Source organism: Pholis gunnellus (assembly GCF_910591455.1).
Source record: "Pholis gunnellus genome assembly, chromosome: 16".
Classification (NCBI taxonomy): Eukaryota; Metazoa; Chordata; class Actinopteri; order Perciformes; family Pholidae; genus Pholis; species Pholis gunnellus.
In genome coordinates, this window is record NC_136543.1 from 8,546,078 (window position 1) to 8,567,633 (window position 21,556).

The 21,556-nt window shown below is 42.3% G+C and overlaps 2 protein-coding genes across 3 annotated transcripts in view; one reads left to right on the top strand and one right to left on the bottom strand.

Moving 5' to 3' along the window:
• Positions 1–655: 655 nt before the first annotated feature.
• LOC306708419 (G-protein coupled receptor 20) lies at positions 656–2,305 on the top strand (the record flags this gene model as incomplete). The annotated part of the gene is made up of 4 exons (XM_079176256.1): positions 656–835; positions 1,116–1,372; positions 1,485–1,617; positions 1,721–2,305. 4 exons carry the CDS (start codon positions 656–658, stop codon positions 2,303–2,305), a joined length of 1,155 nt encoding a protein of 384 aa, XP_079032382.1.
• A 3,174-nt stretch (positions 2,306–5,479) lies between these two features.
• The window catches only part of slc45a4a (solute carrier family 45 member 4a), a 46,788-nt gene continuing 30,711 nt past the window's right edge, over positions 5,480–21,556 (bottom strand). For both annotated transcript variants that reach the window (XM_079176155.1, XM_079176154.1), the window contains exons 4-16: positions 17,792–17,980; positions 14,365–14,544; positions 13,992–14,182; positions 13,629–13,815; positions 12,927–13,376; positions 12,472–12,743; positions 12,232–12,393; positions 11,980–12,079; positions 11,404–11,484; positions 11,187–11,317; positions 10,965–11,033; positions 10,699–10,853; positions 5,480–10,389 (exon numbers count right to left, since the gene is read on the bottom strand). In XM_079176155.1, the coding sequence (XP_079032281.1) occupies positions 10,197–10,389; positions 10,699–10,853; positions 10,965–11,033; positions 11,187–11,317; positions 11,404–11,484; positions 11,980–12,079; positions 12,232–12,393; positions 12,472–12,743; positions 12,927–13,376; positions 13,629–13,815; positions 13,992–14,182; positions 14,365–14,544; positions 17,792–17,980 (2,360 nt within the window). In that variant the 3' untranslated portion in view covers positions 5,480–10,196. The remainder of the gene's footprint in view (positions 10,390–10,698; positions 10,854–10,964; positions 11,034–11,186; positions 11,318–11,403; positions 11,485–11,979; positions 12,080–12,231; positions 12,394–12,471; positions 12,744–12,926; positions 13,377–13,628; positions 13,816–13,991; positions 14,183–14,364; positions 14,545–17,791; positions 17,981–21,556) is intronic.

The following is a 21,556-nucleotide window of genomic DNA, read 5'->3' on the forward strand; positions in this document are numbered from 1 at the left end:
CTGGATTAACTCCTGCTGATGTTGACCACTTTTCATCTCCAGGGGTCATTACTCTTTCTTTTAGTTTTTAGTACGCGTGTGTCTGCTCACCAAGCTGAAAAATGTTGAGTTGTTCTAATCCAACGAGAGCACATTTCATCACTTTAGACTTGAGCTGTTTAAGTCTATTCATAATACAATGCGACTGACTCCAGGGTGTAAGTGTGAGGCATCTTTCCCTTACAAACACTATGGGAGTTCCTTTTATACATTTAAATTACTGGTTATAAGTGGACAGCAACAGCACGAGTTTGGAAACAATCCTAACGTGCTTTTAGCCTACAAACAAATGAACCGGGGAGATTAATCAAGTTTATATTTTCACTATAACAAAGACACAAATGATGCAAACGTCGTTTCATTGCTATAATGACTTGCATAACTGCCAATTGAGAAACGCTAATATTGACATCAAAGGAATTCAACTCAGTAAACACAACACAAAATTGACCTGTATGCAGATGATGCATTGCTATTCTTACCAAACCGTCCCTTTGTTTCTCAATAATAGCCTCCTCCTCTCAGAATAAATCAGAAAGTGTTGTTTCTTGTCTTTTTCTTCACTTCTCCTGCCATTCAGATCCCAAACCTGTCATTCAGTCATCCTTTTCAACCAATGGAGAGCCTTCTTACCAACATCAGCTCCACCACCTCCACCACTGAGCCCCTCTTGACCCCTGACCCAACTAACTGCACCGCCTGGGACCAGCGGTGGGGGGCACCTTACCTGCATAGGTTAGCCCACCTGGACATGCAGCTGTACCAGGACTTCTACGCTGTGTGGGTTTCTCTCATGGTAAGAAAGGATTCCCCGTTAGTAGGAGAAGGGATCATGTTAGTCCACTTTCCAACCCACAACAGCTGTGATGAAAGATTAAAATGTAATATAAAGCCTTTTTTTTTCAAGATTTATGCAGGAAACATGATTTTTTTTTTTTAAATAGGTGCGTTAAGGAGAGAAAAATAGACTCATTTATTCAGAAAACGGGTGTGAAGTATAGCCACCTTGCTTATTAACCGGACTCTGTATGATATCCACAGTTGTATTCAGAGGACTCCATTCCTCCATGCTGCAGGTGTGTAACGGTCTGATGCTGGTGGTTGGTGTGGTCCTCAACAGTCTGGCTCTCTATGTGTTCTGTGGGGCCTCCACCCACTCCTCAGCCTCTGTGGTTTACACCATAAACCTTGCCGTGGCTGATCTGATGGTGGCACTGTCGCTGCCCGCTCGCATTGCTCTGTACCACAGTGGAGGGAGCTGTGTGGCCTGCTCATACGTTCACACCTTCAGCTACTTTGTCAACATGTACTGTAGCATACTGTTTCTGACCAGGTGAGTTGGTCACTCCTTCATCCAACATTTAAAATGAAAAGAAACCATCGGCAAACAAAACTTTTACCCTCTTCTTCTCTCTGTGTCTTCCCTTCCACCCCTCCTCCATCAGTATCTGCATAGATCGGTACCTCGCTGTCGTCCACGTGTCCAGTACTCTCCATCGATGCAGGACCACAGGGACAGCCAGGTGTGTCAGCGCCACAGTTTGGTTCATCGCAGTTGTGGTCACTTACTCTTTCCAGGTGAGGACTACATGCACTACAAACACAACATAGTCATCCTAAAAGGAACAAAGGAGAAAGAGTGCTTTTAGACGTGTTGGGATCTCTCTCCTGCTCTCTGCAGACCACAGCGTTGGAGTTCAGCTCCTCCTGTGTGCTCCTCCCGGCCCTCTTCTACCTCACCATCCTGGAGTTCCTGCTCCCCCTGTTGGCCGTGGTGGGCTTCACCCTGCGGGTCGCCTGTTTTCTCTCCTCCAGCCACGGCCCGATGCCCCAGCAGAGCAGGGCGAGGAGGGCCCGTGCTGTCAGACTGCTGGCCGCCGTCCTGGTGGTCTTCACCTTCTGCTTCACGCCGTTCCACGTCCGGCAGGTGCTGGTTTACTTCCGGGTCAAAGTCAGAGGGGAGGGGATAGGACAGGGGGCGGGGCATGTACTTGCCTATCACATCACAGTCACCCTGAGCAGCCTGAACAGCTGCCTGGATCCAGTGGTTTACTGCTTTGTGACGGACAGCTTCAAGAGAGTGTGGAGGACAAGGAGGGGAGCAAGGGAGGGGGACGGGGAGGCGGGGCACACAAGTGGGGGAGAGGGGGAGAGGAATTCAGTGAATAAATGCCCAGGCACAGCACTGGCGATAGCTCACAGCGTGGCCACACTCACTCTCACGAGCTCTCCCCTCTCTGCTACCAACATGGAACATTCCCCTTAAAGACAGGTGACCCCCCCCCCCCCCTCAACCCCTGTGAGTGTAACAGTCCAGAGACAAAGACTCAACCTAGAGTGATGGATAAACAGATACAGAGAGAGATTGTGAGGCTGGAAAAGAACAAACTAAAGTTATCAAAGAGAGATGTAAAAAAACGGAGAAAAGAAAATAGATAAAAACATCCCTTCAGTGGCTGCCTCTCTCCGTACATTCCTTTATCTCACCATGTCTTTTCTCCTTGTTTGGGTTTTGTCCTGAGGCTGGTGAGAACAAATACTGGACCACAAAGGGATGGGTTTGCTGTGAAACCGATGAGCTCGTACTGTTAGAGAGACCACATGCGTCACTTTTGTGAACAAAAAATGACCTTCACGCAGGATTGCAAGATCTAGAATTAGAGTTTACTCTGCCAACTCATGCGTTGTGGATTATTATGAAACTATGTAAAAAGTTGAATTTTGGCCACACTATGTGAGCTACACCTGTAAAATCAAATGCAACTCAGCCATAAATTCAACCTCTACAAAGATATTGATGTTCACTTACAGTCATTTATTCAGCTAAATGTTTATTTTTGTATTATTATGAGGTTGCAGTTGAACTGGACTAAATGTAGGTGTTTCTAATGTGTTGCCATCCTCAAATATGTTAAGGGAGGGGGTGGGTGGGGGGGATATTAGTCACACATTTCAGTTCAACAACTGCAACCGCAGTAATAAACATATAGTTGTACTGACAAAAACTGTTTCATAAACATGTACCTGATTGCATTAGATCATATAGGTTGTAGTGAGAAGTACTGACTTGTCTCATGTTTTTTTGTATTTTGAAGTAAAACTGAAAAGAATTATAATTATTTCGGACATAGGACTGTAATTAAAGCCGTGCCATATAACCATTAAACTCTCCGTCCATGTTTCCTGCCTGTACCTTCACTGAACCCTGTGAAGGCCAAAATGCAAATATGGTCTTTAGTTTCAACCAAGTAATGTAGCCAGATTCTAGCCTTTTAAATGGAAACCCTCAATTGTGTGCTGTCTTACCATTCTTCTCATTATGTTTGACCAGTGTTGCTGTTTAAAGCCAAAGCGAAGGGCAGAAACATTTATTCAAAATATGACGTCAACGGCATTAAAATGCGGAGAGACGGAATGAAAGCGTTAGAGAGCAAAGCAACGGGAGAGAGTCATGGTGAAAACATTAAATAAGCTGGAAGCAAAGCTCTCTTCAGAAGTATAAACACTTGTAACCGTTAGTTTCTCAAGTACGCAGTGAAGCGCTCTTTGTTTATCATTTTTCAATTGTGTAAATGGAAGGGTGACGTCACACAGAAGACATACATCTCTTAACACACGGACTTTAAAGGGAATTAAGAAAAACAAACCACTGAGTTTCAACAAATGTCTCCATTCTGACATTTTGGAGGACATGATTAGGCGAGGTGTGCAGGAACATACAGCAATTGTTTGCCTTGTTTTAGAAAGTTAAAGCTTAACCTTTATTTTTTTCATCGTGTAAATTTGAGAAAGCACTGAATTGTGGAATATTTCCACACCTTTTTGATCTCATAATTATAATCGACATATTTCAACTCTCTATGCATCACCAACTATTTTAAAGCAATAATTAAGGTCCAAGTCAGTTCCAATTGCTATCTAATGCTACATTTCTTCTCAAAATGCCAAAAATGTAAATATTATTGTGTAACAGAAAGACGGTAAGAATCCGATTTGTTCCACCAGAGGACAGTGTCTCACCACAGCACCGTCTCACTGGGATATTATAGAACAGTAAATTGTATGAAAACAGAACTGAAGCAAAAATAATCTGATATTTGTACTCGGGCACATGTAGGTGGAGTTCAGTATAATATGTAAAAGTTGACCTGTGCAATCTGTGTATGCTGTTTTTATCTCTTTCGCAATGAAATTTGAAAATTGCAAACATATTTTGTCCCAAAATGCAGTAGAAAGCTTTGACATAGATATTGTCCTCTTCTCAAAAAGTGACATTTTCTACCACATTTTATCCAGATTATTACCCAACATGAACTTCGGCTGCTGTCCTCTAAACTGAGATGTAAATGTATATGAAAAGGATTCAATCTCTTGATTTAAATTTGTAAGAAGAGAACAGCTGTTCAGTCATGGTAGCAATAGGAGCCATTACAAGTGAGTGTTAATTATCTTGAATCCCTCTAAAGGGGCAGCAGGTCATTACAGTTCACTTAACATGATGTTCTGGCACTGTAACGTTATACCTCTGCATAAGTACATCACACACACACACACACACACAAACATTTGCCATCAGCTGGTCACATGAGTCTTGACCAGACACACACACACAAGTTTCAGGTTCCTTCTCTGGTGTCTCTGTATGGAAAGAGAGAGAGAGGGGCTGTGACCCTGAGTGTGTGAGAGCGAAAACTGATTCTGCAGGAACAAAGTTTACTGATCTGCCCTTCCTCTCTCAGCAGTCTGACCACACGGCATCATGGGAAACCAGTACAGGCTGCTTTGAGGCTTTGAAGATGCTGAGCTAAGACATTTTTACCTCAAAAGAAAGAAGTGGTCTCGAAACTGCGGACAAGCAGGTTAACGTCACCAGCAGTCACATAAAATCAATGGATTTAAAAGTCTGTAAGAGAATTACCAAATATCTTAAAGCGGTAATAAGTCCGTCATAACATTTCTGTCAACATTATCTCCATCCTTCTGAACGTCTCCATCCTCTCATGTACACATAAATCCTCTTTAATACATCGACTTAAATCCTGCAGAGCGCCAACAATCAGATCAGGCCAGATATTTCAACTTCAGATTAATTGTTTTTTTTTTGGGATGAAGTTGTATATCTAAATGTCAAGCAATGTTTGCTTCCCCACTGTCTAACATGTATTTCATCTAATATTGGAGTTTCTGGGTATAACTGTACATTTACTGCAACTTCTAAGAAGTCAGACTGTGTGTGATGTGATTATAATTTATAGTTTTCCATGCAGGACTATATATGTGGAGCTTGTAATCACATGATTTGAGTTTCCAATACTGTAATCTTGATTCGTTCACAAAACCCTCTGCTCACTCCTCCACCAGCAGAACATGTTTAGAGGACTTTGTTGAGCTGTAAGTCCGTTTTGAAATCTTAAATAATGACAGGAGTCCTTTTTGGTTTAATTCTGAACAGATTTTTAAAGGTGCGTTCCATACAGTGTTCATCCAGAGTCCTACATGTGAAGGCTCAAGCTTATTTACAGAACATAGAGATATATACAGTCTTTATATAGAAAACAAAACTACTAACAAAAATAATCATCTTTTTTTATAGCAGCAAAAAAGAAGAAACTAAAAGAGAAATATGTATATTTACATCTTATTTTTTCAAATAACAAGGCATATTATACATAGTACACTGCGCATACTTGCTTTCCCATTCTTTAAGTATTCTTCTAGATTTAATCTCTGTGAGGATCAAAGTATATAGGCATCTCTCTCCTCGGTCATTAAACAGTTTACCGGAGGCGGAGGCAGAGCCAGCCACACACACACACACACACACACACACACACACACACACACACACACACACACACACACACACACACACACACACACACACACACACACACACACACACACACACACACACACACACACACACACACACACACACACACACACTCACACACACTGAGTCTGGCCAGGTTGGACTGTAACTGCATGGCCGCCACGCTGCTGCTGTCACTGTCAGCTGCTGGCTGGGAACATGAAGCAGCATCACCACGTCGCCACATTCATTCAATGATCAGGACCGTGGAGCCAACATGGCTGCCACTGAAAAAGTGCAAAGGCCAAACTCTCGTGTGGCTGTGCCTTAAAATGAAAAAAAAAGAAAAAAAATACACTTTCTAGTTGAGTTAAAACACCAGAACAGAGAAAATAAAGACTCGTAAATAACCTCAGGTATTGCAGCCATCGATTCCAGAGTTAAGTGTAAACCAGGTGATTGCAAAGAACAGAGAACATGAACCCAAAACAAACACTGAGATGACATTTGTAACACACTCTTGCCTCTCGCTTTACATGTGAGCAGCTGTGAGACGACTGCAAACATGCGCACACACTCTCTCACACACACAGACACAACACACACACAAACAAACAATCCAGTCCGCTTGTGTAACATCTCCCGTAACAGCAATTAGAATAGCTTTAACTGATTTTGGAAACTAAGTGAAATGTGTCCTTTACGGACACGAAAGCTCTAAAAAATAAATATCAACAGTTTTTTTTCTTCCTTTTGCAAAAAACACTTCTACTGTTTTTAGTTTTTTTCTTAACTTAATAATGTGCAAGTTCTGTGCAATGTCAGGCTTGTCGAACATCAAAACAAAAATTATTTCAGCTGAAATCACTTCACATTCATTGACCTTGTTTTTAACATTTAAGTCACAAGATGGAATCAAAAAGGTAAGAACTCAATCTCCCAGCAGGCCATGCTGCTGTCTGAACATTCCAGAGTCTGCGGTAAATAAAAAGGCTTGGGACATTAAGAAAAAAAGAAGAAAAAAAAAATCAAAGACTTACCACTGTATTGAAAAAGAAACACTAAAGTTGCACTTCAAGTATTCGAGGCCTAGAGTTTCTCACCTACACTTTCAACAAGGAGTGTTGCTCACAAAGTTTCAGCGTTAAATATTACATGTTGGTTTTTCTTTACACATTTAAGTTCAAAACAAAAAGACACAAACATCCAGCCATGCATTAGAAAATACATCCCTGACCTGTTAGGACAACAAAGAGCTTGAGTGATTTGTACAGAGTCATACTTTGGTGTTCCGCACATGCATATTGCTGTTGTCACATGCAAACCTCCCAAACCCAAAGCTATTTTTTTATCTTCATGTTTGTCATTACACTGCCCCTGTGTATCCATTATTTAATCCAGACTATTTTATTGCCCTAGAGGTTACAGAAGCCATTCAAAACTCTTTGCATCTGTATCCCCTCGTCTTTTGTCATTGTCCCATCCCTGCTTTTTCTTCTTTTTTTTTGTCCCAGCACCACAGCCAGAGCAGTGTCAACCCAGGAAGCAAAACACTCTCTTTCTCTCTCTGCTCTGCTCTGCTCTGCTCTGGGACTGAATGAATGTACCTGAAATTATGGAAGGAATCTACTCTGTTAGAAACAGGATTAAACTCTGCACCAGCACCCGTCCAAGTGAAAGAAAAAAGAATAACCACGTCATCGGTGAGTGAATTCACTTCTAAAACCAAAAATAGAAATACTCTTCTCTGTTAAATGCTCTAATACACACCAAAATAAAATGTTCTTTTCAAGTCACTGCAATTTACATTTCGATTCCTTTCAATTTGCATGTTTCAGCTGATTGAGCTAAAAGGACAACCGACCCAAATCCACAACCTTTCCCCCTGACAAGATGCAGGATTTCACCACCACCCTCACACAGACCTCTTCCCAGCTGATTAACAGAGGCTATTATTGTCAGAAAACAAAAGACACAATAAAGTGTTAAATCCTTTTTTTCTTTTTTTTTAAATGTCCAGCATTGTCAGCTATTAAAACATTCCAAGATCACTATACCCTTTTTGGTCTACAATCAACATCATTCAGTGTTAATAAAAGTTTAGTTTTATACAACTTGCATGAGTTTTAATAAAATACTTTTGTAATCAGCCCATTCGTCTCATCACTGTGTAAACTCAACAGTTTCTTCCTCATCCACCATCACGTCCTCATGAAGCAGCACACGCAGCGCGGAGAAGCATCTCTCACCTCATGTCAAATAAACAACCTGAAGATGTTCGGCTCAGGATCAAATGTATTCTGGGCAGGCTGGGGGCTTTTTTGGTCAATTATTCTTGATATTTTGTAATTTTTCAGAAGGCAAAGGTGGATTTTTTCAAGTCGCTAAGTCTGTTAAGTTTTAGTTTTCAAGAGCAGAAATTTGATTTCAATACATTTTAAGTCTGCGGAAAATTTAAAATCTGCCTCCATTGTCTTATTTTGGATCAAGTTAAGACATGTATTTCCTAATCTTTAAACATTAACATTTTTCTTCAGTTCAAACATTTAAAAGAACAGTTTGGCATTTTGGGAATTCACAGATGAGAAGATCGATAGCACGTTCACGTCTGAATGCTGAACATTCCTCCAGTCCTCCTGTCATCCCTCTATCCTTTTCTAACTATCCATTCAGCGTACAACACACAGATGTAATCTAAAATACTATATTATACTTATATTTGGCCCTGTACAGTGGAACCATGATACCTAGACCAGGAGCGGAAATCCTCCACCGAGCCTCACATAACAAGCCTGAACTAGAAGGATATATTTTGCCTCTCTTACATTACATATTTTTTCTTTTAATATACCCAGGACCCATTCTAATATTCTTCCGTCCAATTCCAGATTACTGGTAGAGTTACTGGATGCACTGGAACAGAGGAGCGCCAGGAGCGTCCTGCTGGTGTCCTGAGACAAATGCGTCCAACAACCCAAGAGGACTTCAAAATAGTTCTTACTGGATGCTCTTTAACACAATTTCAAACAATGGCTCAGCAAATGTGCAGCTAGTGACAAACATTGTGCTAACAGCATTTCCTTAAAATGATTAAGCAAGAAAGCAGAGGGAGAGAGAGAGAGAGAGAGAGAGAGAGAGAGAGAGAGAGAGAGAGAGAGAGAGCGGCTCCACATCTCTCTCCTCTTCTCTGGTGTTTGGTTTGTCTCTTCTCTGCTCCTCTATCATGCAGCATGTAGGTCAGTCTAGATTATTCAAAACAAACAGAAGAATCATTCTGGGCCCTCAATAAATCATGACAATAATATTTGGGATTGTAATGCCCTGTATACTGCACATATTGCAACTGCACTCTTCCCCCCCCCAGTAATCTCACTCAATACACATCTGTATTCTTGACCCTCAATGTACAGGCAGAGCCTATTGTCAACTTTGCCCTGGAGTGAAGGTTAAATTAAAGACTTCAGCACTCCTGCCACGTGGAGGAGGGGCAAAAACACTCACACACTTGCAATCAATCTGGGGATTAAAGAGTCATTTTTAAAGAACCAAGAGCCAGGCACCGGGCTCTTTGTTTCAGAAATGCCACTTGCAGAAGTCTCTAGAGTCTTAAAGCTACTGTTGCAGAATGCTGAAAAAAGTCCCGCAAATCCGAGACGTGTTATTGGGTATATTTTGGTGAAAACGTCAGCAGACACACACTCGCACACACACACTCTTGTCGATCTCGTCGGCATCATCACAGCAGATTCGATCAAGCCGATTCCACGGCGAGGAAGAACAATTTTCAGCATTTTTGAATGATTGCAGCTTCAAGGACTAATATTCGTCAACGACGTTCATTTTTCATGTGTTCATTCGATTGTGTTGACCACAGATGAAGAGGTGTGTGTGCGTGTATGTATGTATATATATGTGTGCAAGTCCCCTGAATTGTCTTGTCCAGGCGGCTGCTCAGTAGCACCTTCTAAAAGGCCCTGAGAGACAGAGACAACCTCTCCTTAAAACCACTTCTGGACAACCCCGACGGATCAGTCAAAAGTTTATGAGGGATAAGTGTAAAGAATTTCTGTGATGGCCGAATCAGCACTGGGACCAGAATGCTTTGTTGTCCTGGTGTGACACTGGTCCCACGTTTTTTTTCAGCAAATCAAGAAAAAGCCTGTCAAAGAAAGTAGAGACACCAAGAATGGACCAAACGCACGCCAACTGCCCTCCTCTCTCTGCAATGTGTCTGTGAACTCCAGCATGACGCGGACGGCAATATCCTAAAGTCTTCCCATCAGCAATCTTTTCAGTGAATTTTGTTGTTTCTGCAGCAACGTGTCCGTCGACTTAAGCCAGCCAATCACAGAGCTGACTCGTTCTCCATGTGACAGGAAGCGGTGGTGGTGGTGGTGGTGGTGGTGGTGGCCTTGCCCTTCTTGTTGAGTTTCAGGAAGCTGGGTTTCTCGGTCACCACTGTAACAGCCACTTTGTTACTGTTGTGATTTTCCAGTTTTGTCAAGGACCGTTTCGAAGCTTTGGCGGATTCCCCATCCCTGTCAATCATAACCAAAATCACATCTGTTAGGACGGTGTTTTTGGGCTTAAAGGAACAGTTTGACGATCTGGGCAATGTGCTTTTTTGCTTTCTTGCCAAGAGCCAGTTAGCCGGGTAGCTAACTGTTTCCTCCTGTTTCCAGTCTTGTGCTAAGCTAAGCTAACCAACTGTTGCCTGCAGCTTCATATTTATCGTAATGACATGAGAGTGGCATCGCCCTTCTCATCCAACTCTCGGCAAGTGAAAAAGTGTATTTCCAAACATGTCGAACTATTTCTTTGAAGACAGCAAAAAGACCAGAACTCACCCGTTGTTTGGAGTCGGGTAAATGACCAGGAAGAGGGCGGTGAAGAATCCGAGGAGGGAGCCCCCAGAGGCCACCATGGGAATGACACGAACGCTGCCAACAGCCTCTACTACAGCACCCAGAGCGGAGGCCACCAAGATCTGACTGATGTACACCTGCAGAATAGCAAACGGTTAAATAACAGTCTTTTCGTATACTGTATGTGCACATGTACACATACATATAAGACTACGGCACAAAGATTTCATTACGACAATATCACTCACCTGGCAGGATAAGATGGCACAGTCGATGCCAAAGCCTCTGCGGGAGTTACCAGGACTGTGCCTGATGTACTGCAAAAGGCAGACACACTTACAGTTAATGAAAAGCTACATATTGGAAAAATAGCTTTTCACATACAGTAATACAGAATGATTCTCTTGGCAGGTTAATATTACATATTAAAAACAAACAAACAAGGATTTTCAAGTTGAATATGTCCCTACCTCTTTCATTTCGTGATACTGTCCCAGCAGAGCATAAGGACAATAGGAGATACTCATGGAGATTATGCCCATGCTGCTGATCATCACCATGGACACATACACGTTAGGGAAGATTGCCATAACAGCTGTTCCTAAGGAGGGGAATAAAAGAAAAAAAAAATGTTATTTATCAGCAGTTCACTCATTTATTTAGTTTATTCTGTTATGTGGTTCATACCTATGGAAAATGCAAGTGTTCCCATGATGTAGATGACCTTAATGCTCAGGTCAAAGTTGTCAAGGTACTTCTGAAGGATAGCTGGAGAAGGTAGATTAGTGGATTGGTTAGTACAGAGTTTAAATAAAATAAAAGAGCACTTTACAGCCCGAGAGCTTGGCTTCTGTAAAGGAACAGTTTGTAGGATTAAGGGGGATTTATGGGTAGAAATACAATATTTTATCATAACTATGTTGTCATTAGTGTATTATCACCTGAAACTAAGAGTCATTGTGTTTGGAGTCCGCCATGTTGGACCGCCATGTTTCTACAGCAGCCCGGAACGGACAAACCGAACACTGGCTCTCGAGGGCGCCATGAACGTGTTTACTTTACTTGAAGGCCACCGTAGATGCTAGCACACACTTGGGAAGGAAGGGGTGAGCGGAGGGGGCGTTCAGTTGGACGACAACTGCAACCTCACCACTTGATGCCACTAAATCCTACACACTGTTCCTTTAAGACAGTTGGCAACCCAAGATGGAAGTATGTGTGTGTGTGCATAAGACTATGTGCATTCATATGTGCTTGTGTTACCTGAGCACGTAGCAGCAGTCATGGCATATATAACCAGTCCCCAACATCCCATCTGAACTCCTTTGTGATAGTCCTCCAGCAAAGTAGAGTTAAGAGGAGCCTGAGAGAGATAAAAACAGGCTTAGTTTTTAACTGGGCTGTGGATTAACTGGGCAGAGACACACTCTCATCTTGAATGAGAAATTGAACTTAAGGTAAATGCAGAGAAATATATATATATATGTGTGTGTGTTTAGCTGCTGTTTCACGTACGGTAGGATCTCCATGGTAGATGACTTGACCCATGAAGTCAGTGAAGAAGATGGCCTCAGCAATGATGGAGAACCAGGTGAGCAGGTGACAGGCGCACAGTCGCAGCAGCTCCGGAGGCATCTTCAGTATGGAGAGCCACAGCAGCCGCACTGTGGTCTCAACCTAAAGACAGCAGACCAGGTCAGACAACACACCACCCGAGAGTTGTCATGGTCATACGGTTGGTCAATTCCTTCTCACCTCTCCCTCTTCGCTCTCCGTATCCCCGCTGGAGGAGTTAGTGTTTCCGCTGCGGTGTCCGTTCCTCTGTCTGTGCCTCCTCCTGTGTCTGGCCTCCACATCGTACAGGTCGTTCATGCTGCGAGACGGCTTGATGAGGTAAGCTGCGTGGGCCTGACGGCAGCAGTGGCGGTCGCTCCCCACTCGACCGTAGTAGGAGAAGGTGCAGGACGGCTGGCGGTAGAAGATGTGACGGTGACGTGACTGCCGCATGGGGGCTCCAGTACTGGCGGCTGGAATAAGGATCAACATTAAGTGATGGTTTATTATTGTTATTCACAGGTTAAGAAACCTTAAAGATACTGAGAATAGGGTAGCACATTTTCCCCTTCTTTTTGTACACTGGCATGGGATTGCCTTAAAGTACACTCCTTTCATCTAGCTCTTCATCTCCTTAATGACATGAAAATACAAACCTTTGACCATTCCAGCCCGATGTGCCTGTCCTTTAGAGCTCAGCCCGTTGGTGCTGCTAGGATTAGTCACACTGGCTAACAGCCGCCCGTTCAGTGTCCGCTGCTCGTTGAGCTGGTTGTTCAGCAACGCCTCCTGACCGTCGTCATTTTCCATTTCCTGTAAGAAAGCGGAGAGGCGGGAAATTCTGGGGCTGGTGGCGTGTGTTTGGTGGTTGTTGGCTTGGAGCAGGTCTTGACTTCCTACACTGCTGCTGCGTCTGATGTTGCCAAACCGGGGTGGCGGAGTGCTGCGGTTCGGGTTGAAGGAGTTGCCAGTCATAGGAGGCGAGCCCTTATAGGGTGAGAGGCGGTCAGCAAAGATGGACGGCTCTAAGTGGCACAGGTACAACCCATCGTGGTCCAGGTGGTCGAGAGTGGCGTCTGCCATGGCGAGAACACTGTCACTTTTACCTGGAGACAGACGGGGAGAGATTAGTTAAGGACAGAGACTACTTTGCTTCTGTTTGATTAGGAAATAAACCTTTCTACTGCAATGGCAACACAGCGTCATTGCTTTCTTTCCTAGCTCTTTGAGCCTTGAAAACAAAGGACCACCAGATATTACCCTCCCACATTGGATTTCCTTTTACAAATTTGTTTGGATTTGAAGGGTAAAACATGTCGTTCAGATTCAGTGAAAGAAGCAAGGGTCTATGAACTTACTTCTCACAAGCTCCATCTCTAGGAAGTCCATGTCCATATCCCCATGCTCTGACAGGTTGTCTCCATAAGGGTCATAGAGGTCGTAGCTGTCCATCGTTTCATCCTCTCCAATCAGTTCAAGCTTGGGGGCGAGAAGTCCATTCCTGCCATTGGTTGATGGTTGCAGTTTGGTGCGATCCGGACTCTCCTGGTGAGGACAGAAAACCAAAGTCTTAGGCTTGTTTTTTTTAAACTACAATTACATTTTAGATTGCAAACACACACACACACACACACACACACACACACACACACACACACACACACACACACACACACACACACACACACACACACACACACACACACACACACACACTGTACCTGATCCAGTCTGTCATGTTGGGGCATATAACGCTGCTCATCGATGCTGAAGAGATGTAACACCACAGAGACGGAGAAGAGGATGGCAGCGAAGACGAACAGGATCTGCTCCTGGGACTTAAAGATTGCTCCAAGGAAGGTGTGCGTCCAGTCTAAACCTCCGAGGGCGTAGCCGACCGCACCACCGAGACCTGCGCGCATGGACAAGAGTTTAGACGTTCAAACGAGACATAACCAGAAAAGGATTGTGTCTGATGCATATTTCTCTCTAAGTGCTAGTTTATGTTAAATGTGTGTCCATTCCAGTCAGTTCAGTTAAAGCTACCATTGCCATATTAAAATCCTGTGAAAGTGTGTCAGAAGTCAGTTGTACCTGCTGAGGCGGCGTGGATGTTGAGCGCCATGTCTTGTTCCTCCGAGTCCGCCACGTCTAGCAGGTACGCTCTGATTGGTCCCTCCGTTGCGTCTGCACTAAAGTCCAACACTACCACCCCCAGCACAGTAAGAACAATTCCTATTGGTTGACTCCCCTGCACGTCACCCATCGACAGACCTAATGGAGAAAGACATGAATAGACAAACAGTTATAATTGAATAATTCAATTAAATAACCAACAATAAAAACGGTTTGATTGTCGAACAGATAACAGAAAGAGATGTTGATACAAAATAAGGCAGATGTATATTTAAATGGGTGAATTAGTTCTAGACGCAATGATTGTTAAAAAAGGCTAATAAATATCTACAGAAATTGAATAGAAGTGAAATATAACACACATCTGGAAAGTTAAACTGATTAGTCAGTTACAACAGCCGCACGCCACCACAAAGACGTACACAAATGGGTCCCTGCACATTTCCCATACTGCTTTGCATGATGTGTGTGACCTTGTGTGTCTCATTACATTTGAGACCCAGTCCTGCCCTCGAGCTGCTCAATGTGTGTTTGTGTATGAGGGCTTAGTGTGAACTGGTATGAATGTATGAACCCAACAGAGCGACATGGGAAAGCTTGAGGATCATGTAAATAAATGTGTGAGTGAGTGAGTGACGCAGCATGACTTTGCAATGAAATCCATTAACGTTGGGGAAACAAACGTTCATAGAAGGCACAGCATTGTGTGTGTGTGTGTGTGTGTGTGTGTGTGTGTGTGTGTGTGTGTGTGTGTGTGTGTGTGTGTGTGTGTGTGGGACAATGGAGCGGCACTACTCACTAGAGCCAGGCAGACAGACAGGAAGTGAATTGTGATTGGTGGAAAGGGGGAAGCAAACAGGAAGCATTTCCCTGTGAACTGCCTGCTCCTGTGTTCCCATGTCAACACACACACATATACACACACACACACACACACACACACACACACACACACACACACACACACACACACACACACACACACACACACACACACACACACACACACACACACACACACACACACACACACACACACACACACACACACACACAGGTTACTACAGTTTTCCCATGTCACACTGTGTTGTCAACACACATCCATATATACATAACCATGGAACATACACTTTCTCTCTCTTAATCTCTCATTTCCCCTTTACAGGTTACTGGTCTTTTCCCATGTCGACCCCGTTGGCAAGGTGCTCTCTCACACACACACACACACACACACACTCAGGTGCCCTAAAACGACCTGAGTGCCAACCTCTGTGCAGAAGAATGGCGGTAGAACAGAATACAATCTGCAGACAGAAAACATCTCACACAGCTCTCGTTCTTGGTATTTATAACTCCTTTGACAATTAATTTCACTTAATTTTATTTACAGACATTTAAAGTCGGCTATTGTTGCTCTGTACATTTTTCACCCCTTTGGTGCACATTCTAATATATTATATTGTGTGGGTTGGACGCACCAATATGGGATTTCAAGACCGATAACAACAACCGACTGTTGTGGGAAATACTAAGGTGGTAACCAATAACATTACACCTGCTGTTGCAAAGACACCTAATTAGAAGATACTAATGAAGGATACACAAGTTACATTCAGAGACAAAAAGATGTTTATAGTTTTTGCTAACTATACAGTTGTACCAGTAGAGAATACATGCAACCAAGGGCTGAAGCGCTCACAAGATGCCTGCAGCGAGCTAATGACATTAGATTTTTAGCACCCTACGTCTACCAGGGATGCAGCTGATAACTAAAATGAAGATGGATGATGATGAAGTTAGCAAGCTACTGTAGTCTGCTAACATTAACATTGTTGCTTGCTGCACGTGTAGACAGAGTGTCAGGATCCCACAGGTTTCCCATTCTGCTGATGCCTCACTTCTTATTGCCTTAATGCTTAGTTTTTCGGTTTGGCAGCTTATAAAAACTTAGTTCTGGGTTCTTTACCCTGTTTGTAGTGCATTCCAGCACACAGCAGCTTGAATGCATTTTTCTGTTGTTTGATAGCACCCTTCACGCAATACAACACGCAACAGAGAGCGATGTTTCCCCCTCCAGTGTGGGCGGGACTTAATTGTGCTCTGTCTTTATGCCATGAGACCGAGATAAATAACTGGACCAAAGCTTACAGGTCAATACTATAAAGAACAAAAAATACTGTGCGACGTAAAACTTAAGAGTTGGCGGTCAGTGGTTATCTTTCATCTCTTTCTCACAATATGTTAGAATTTCTGTTATTGTGTAACACAAATGGTACATTTTTTTTTTTTACATGTGTACAAGAAAGTTGTGATAATAACAAATATTAAAGCTACTGACTGCAACACCAATCAGCTGAAACAACTGTTTGTCATCATCAATAAATTCACCGATACGCTGAAGACACAAACCTTACACTGCTGTTGTCTGTGTGTGTGTGTGTGTGTGTGTGTGTGTGTGTGTGTGTGTGTGTGTGTGTGTGTGTGTGTGTGTGTGTGTGTGTGTGTGTGTGTGTGTGTAGACAGATATGGTTAGTGACATTACAACCGGAACTATAGTGATGTAGTTGGCCCAGAGATCAATACCTGTGAGGCATGATTGACAACTGATCAATTTGATTGATTGGATTGGTTGTATGTGTCCTTGACCATTGGATGGCGTAATAAGCCGAGGGTCAGACTGAGGATAACACCAGTATCTGAACAAGGACACGACCTGGAAGCGTTCGGCACGTGATGCTAAAAGAAGCCGTGCTGTTCTTTTAGTTCCTCTGTGGCACTAATGCATGATGGGTAAAACAGCAGCGTCTGGATTGTCCGAGTTTGGGGTTCAATTCCCACTGAGGCCGTGAAAGTCTCAAGTGGTTTAGATAACAGCCATGCTTCATGATTTATAGATACACTTGTGTTTTGTATTTAGTGTGATTCTATCTGTATGTCGCTCCCCTGACATCTTCTGTTTTGTTGAAGAAAAACAAACAGCTGTTCTTTTTTTGAGGGGTAATAATAATTATAATAAAGTAAAAAGCATCAACTAAAAAGTTAATTATTGTGAAAACATTAACAGTACATTTTCACACCTCACCTGCAATTTAAATATGTGATGATGCCCGTAACCCCTTTAAATTCCACAAAAATGATCTTCAACTATCATTTCAATAAAAAGATAAGAGAATGTATTAGTTACTCCCCCTTGTTTTTGTGAAATAGGGACGCACTGCAAATAGCCTTTCCCTCTGAAAACACTATGGAAACATTAGTTTACTCGACGAACACGATGCCTGCAGCTGATCAAAGGGCCCAGAGAGCAGAAATAAATGGAGCGCTGATGTGCTCTCTCTCTCAGTTCCCATTCACACAATATAAATATCGAATAATAAACACTCACCGATCAGCGATCCATTCAGGAACAGTGCCACTCCTATCAGCGTCCCTATACAGAGAGCCAGGATGAACGGTCTCCTCCTGCCCCATCGCAGAGTGCAGCGGTCGCTGGCCGAGCCGATCAGAGGAGTGAACATAAGGCCGAGGACCGGACTGAGGAACCACGTCAGACTGTAGTACTGCTCTGGAAGACCTGCACACAGACAGACGGACGGATATGAGTAATAGACAGTGATGTTGACAGCTAGCGAGAGGTGTGAGCTCTTTGTTTATCATCCACATTGAGACAGATGCTCGAAGATAACCAATAAACAGATTTGACCGTGCAGTTCTTCTCTCATCCACCAGGGGGTGCAAGTAGCATCTTGTAGGAGTGAGAGGCATCGTTTTTTTATTTGATTGGTTTGAAGTAAACTGAATATTTGCATATTACAAAAACAAGGCTATGCATTTGATTCATGCGAAACTGCAAAACAAGTGATTTCTTCTTATAATTTATTGATTCTCTAATAGGGACAATGCACAACACATTCACTGCACCAGATAGAGCTAAAGCTAAAATCAGTGGCCCCCAGTGAGTCGTAGGTTAACGTCGTAAAAGAAAACAGTAATGTGAAGTAAATTAAAAAAATGCACTTTTAAAACCAACACGATAAAACATAAATAATTGATGTGATGTTCGGGATTACAATTCTAAAGAATATTGCCTAATTTATATATTTTACCAAAGTCAAACTTCATAAATAAGTCAAACATAATCAATGTCTGGCTTCATCAAAATGATGTTAACACTGTCCTGCTGTTGTGATGTTCATTTTTACTTTATTTAGAATATGATAACAAAAAGTAGCTACTTTTGGTAACAATGTTGTTGCAGTCATTGCAGGTGAAGTATACGGCAACATAAGTTGACCGTTGTGTTGTTGCCTCAGTTACTTAAGTGTAAACTTGAGGCGGCCTTTGTCAACGCTGTCTGTGAAAACGCACTCAGAGGGAGAAAATAAAAAGGAGAGAAGCCACGGCAACTGTACGCAACAGGAGGGTCTGTGTGAACATTCGTCCTGGATTATCAAACAAAGGACAACAACGTCCACTCCTGTGTGCTGGTTAATGCAGAGAAAATGAGCAGCAGTCTCAGTCTCAGTGATCACGTTTCGTGGGCTTTTGTGACACAAAAGAAACAACATCTGTCCATCCTGTCCATCAGGATTATAGTGTTCATGAAAGAAATACACTTATTTGTGCTGCTTCTTTTGAAAAGTACAAACGTTTTTAAAGTGTTAAACTTAAACTAGACTTGATTTAAACGTATTAACTTGAAAGCAGGAGGTCATGAAAAGTAATAGAAAGTCATACTGATGAAGGGGGGGGGGGGAGACTCTCAAGCCTTTGTTGAGTGTTTTAAATTTAAAATCCATTTCCTGAATTAAATTAATTGGACTTGACCTTAACTTAGACTGTTATGTCCATGGGCCTTTGTTACTGAGCACATTTTTAATTAAGTTGTGCCTTAACTTTCCATCGCCGAACACCAGGTGAAGATTACACACACACACACACACACACACACACACACACACACACACACACACACACAACAGGATCTCAAATTAGAATGGATGAAATAACTTTGTACATTTAGCTGTAAACACACAGGATGGAACAATATAACGGAAATAGTGTTCAGTAAACATTTTATAATAGCTTTTAATAACGTCAGACAAGAGCCTGCGCACACAAACCTGTCATCAACAAAACCGGTCCTCATACAACCTCACAAAAGGTGTCTGTCGGGGCAAGGGACAACCCGTTTATATACACACACACACACACACACACACACACACACACACACACACACACACACACACACACACACACACACACACACACGAGCTAAATATGTGGCTCGATATGTTTAATAATCAAAATAAAACTATTTCATTTTATCACCGTGGGATATTCACATACTGTAGAGTTAGAGTTTATGAGGTTTACAAGTATTATAGGAAGTATTATAGCATCTTTTTACAGTAAATTCTATAAAAGAAACTGATGGGAAAGATGGGGGTTGAAAAGCAAGACTATATAAGTTTAGATGAGATTATGAGATGATTACAAATATGACACATTTCTGACACCATTTACTTTTAAAGATATTTACTGACAGAGCTTCCCAACATAAGCAGGTTTGCCTTGTTTGAATGACAAAGGTACGTGTCGTCAGCCAATCAGGGTCCAGTATTGTGGTTGTAGTTGTACAGCTGTTACAGTAAACTAATTCAAGATGGAAAATATTATATATTATATATTATATAATAGATTCTTAATGCCTGTCATCAGGTCCGATTCCCTGTGATACCATACAGAAAAGCGGTGGTGCTCACCAATCTGTCCACAGGGCCAAGTTCAAAAACCTTGTAATAACTTTAACCACTTTTAGTTGTGAAACAACATCACAAGGACAATTATAACTCACATTCTCACTCACATTTTGAAACTGAACACACATTGCCCGAGGATATAGATAAACCAAGATATTTGCTAGTCTGTTCTTGTCCATTGAACTCGTAGTTAAAACATTCCTCACAATGAAAATAATATTGTTATAACTCAATAGTGCCTAACCCATCAGTGTGATTACATATCAATAAAAAAACGGTCTTTTAGCTGAGTGAAGTCAGCTGAATCGCATATAATTAAATCTGAACTTTATCACCGTCTCACTGTAGCTTAATATAAAAATGAAATACATTAAATGTCATTTGGCCACCACACTATCCCTTTCATATGGAGACACGAGAGACAGACTCTGAAAACATCTACTCATGGAGTCCGTCCCACTCTTGATAATCTTTCCACCTGCGGTTTGAAGGTACGGCAGCCAAGGGTGGCTCAAATAATGAGTAATGGCTTTGCTTAAAGTTTGGGAAATACATCTTTGACTTAAGATGTTGAAGTAATAAAAGTGTATTTCTCTACGCTCATTTCTAAAAGGGTATTTGTGTGTTTGTTTTACTGTAAAAAGCAAAAGAAAGTGCACCATTCAGAGAGTGTCCCTTTAAGTGATTTCAAGCCATAATCCCCTTATATTTGTTATTAAATCTACAGTACAGAGTGCTGTAGATCAATATATTGATATTTCATTCCTCAGTGAACAATAGAGATGGAAGAGCGAGTTGATAGCAGCTAATGTGATTGAGACGACATTAGGCAACATCGAATACATTTTAAACGCGTTTTCATACAACAGACCTCTGTAATGACATGGACATCGATAAGGGAGCGCCGCGATATCTAACAATATAGAGCTTTAGTAAAATGTCCCCACCTCCTCCACAGACCCTTTAACAGACCTTTACAATCAGTTACGTTTCTGAACACGGCGTCTGAGGTGTGACTCTGGATCGTTTTACCTGCTGACTGAGGCAGTAACATCCAGCATAAGAGGCTCATTTGGTTGGTAAATTCAGGGAAATGTTGCACGGCTCCACACAGTGGATGTGCTGTTGTCAGCATTTTGAAGTTTGGGAAGGAGTCTGTTTGTTTACAAAATGCTGCGTCATGCCGTCATGTGAAAGCCTCCCTGCTGCAATCATGGTCATTTTCATGTTGATAAAACCGGTTTCTCCTCTGTAACTGCCAGATACATCTTGGTATTTTCCCCATCTGTTTAAATGAAGTCCGACAGTCAAACTTAGAGGGCACTCGTGCGGTCATGGGTCACTGAACAAACACATGTGTCACATATGCAGACTATGTTGCACAA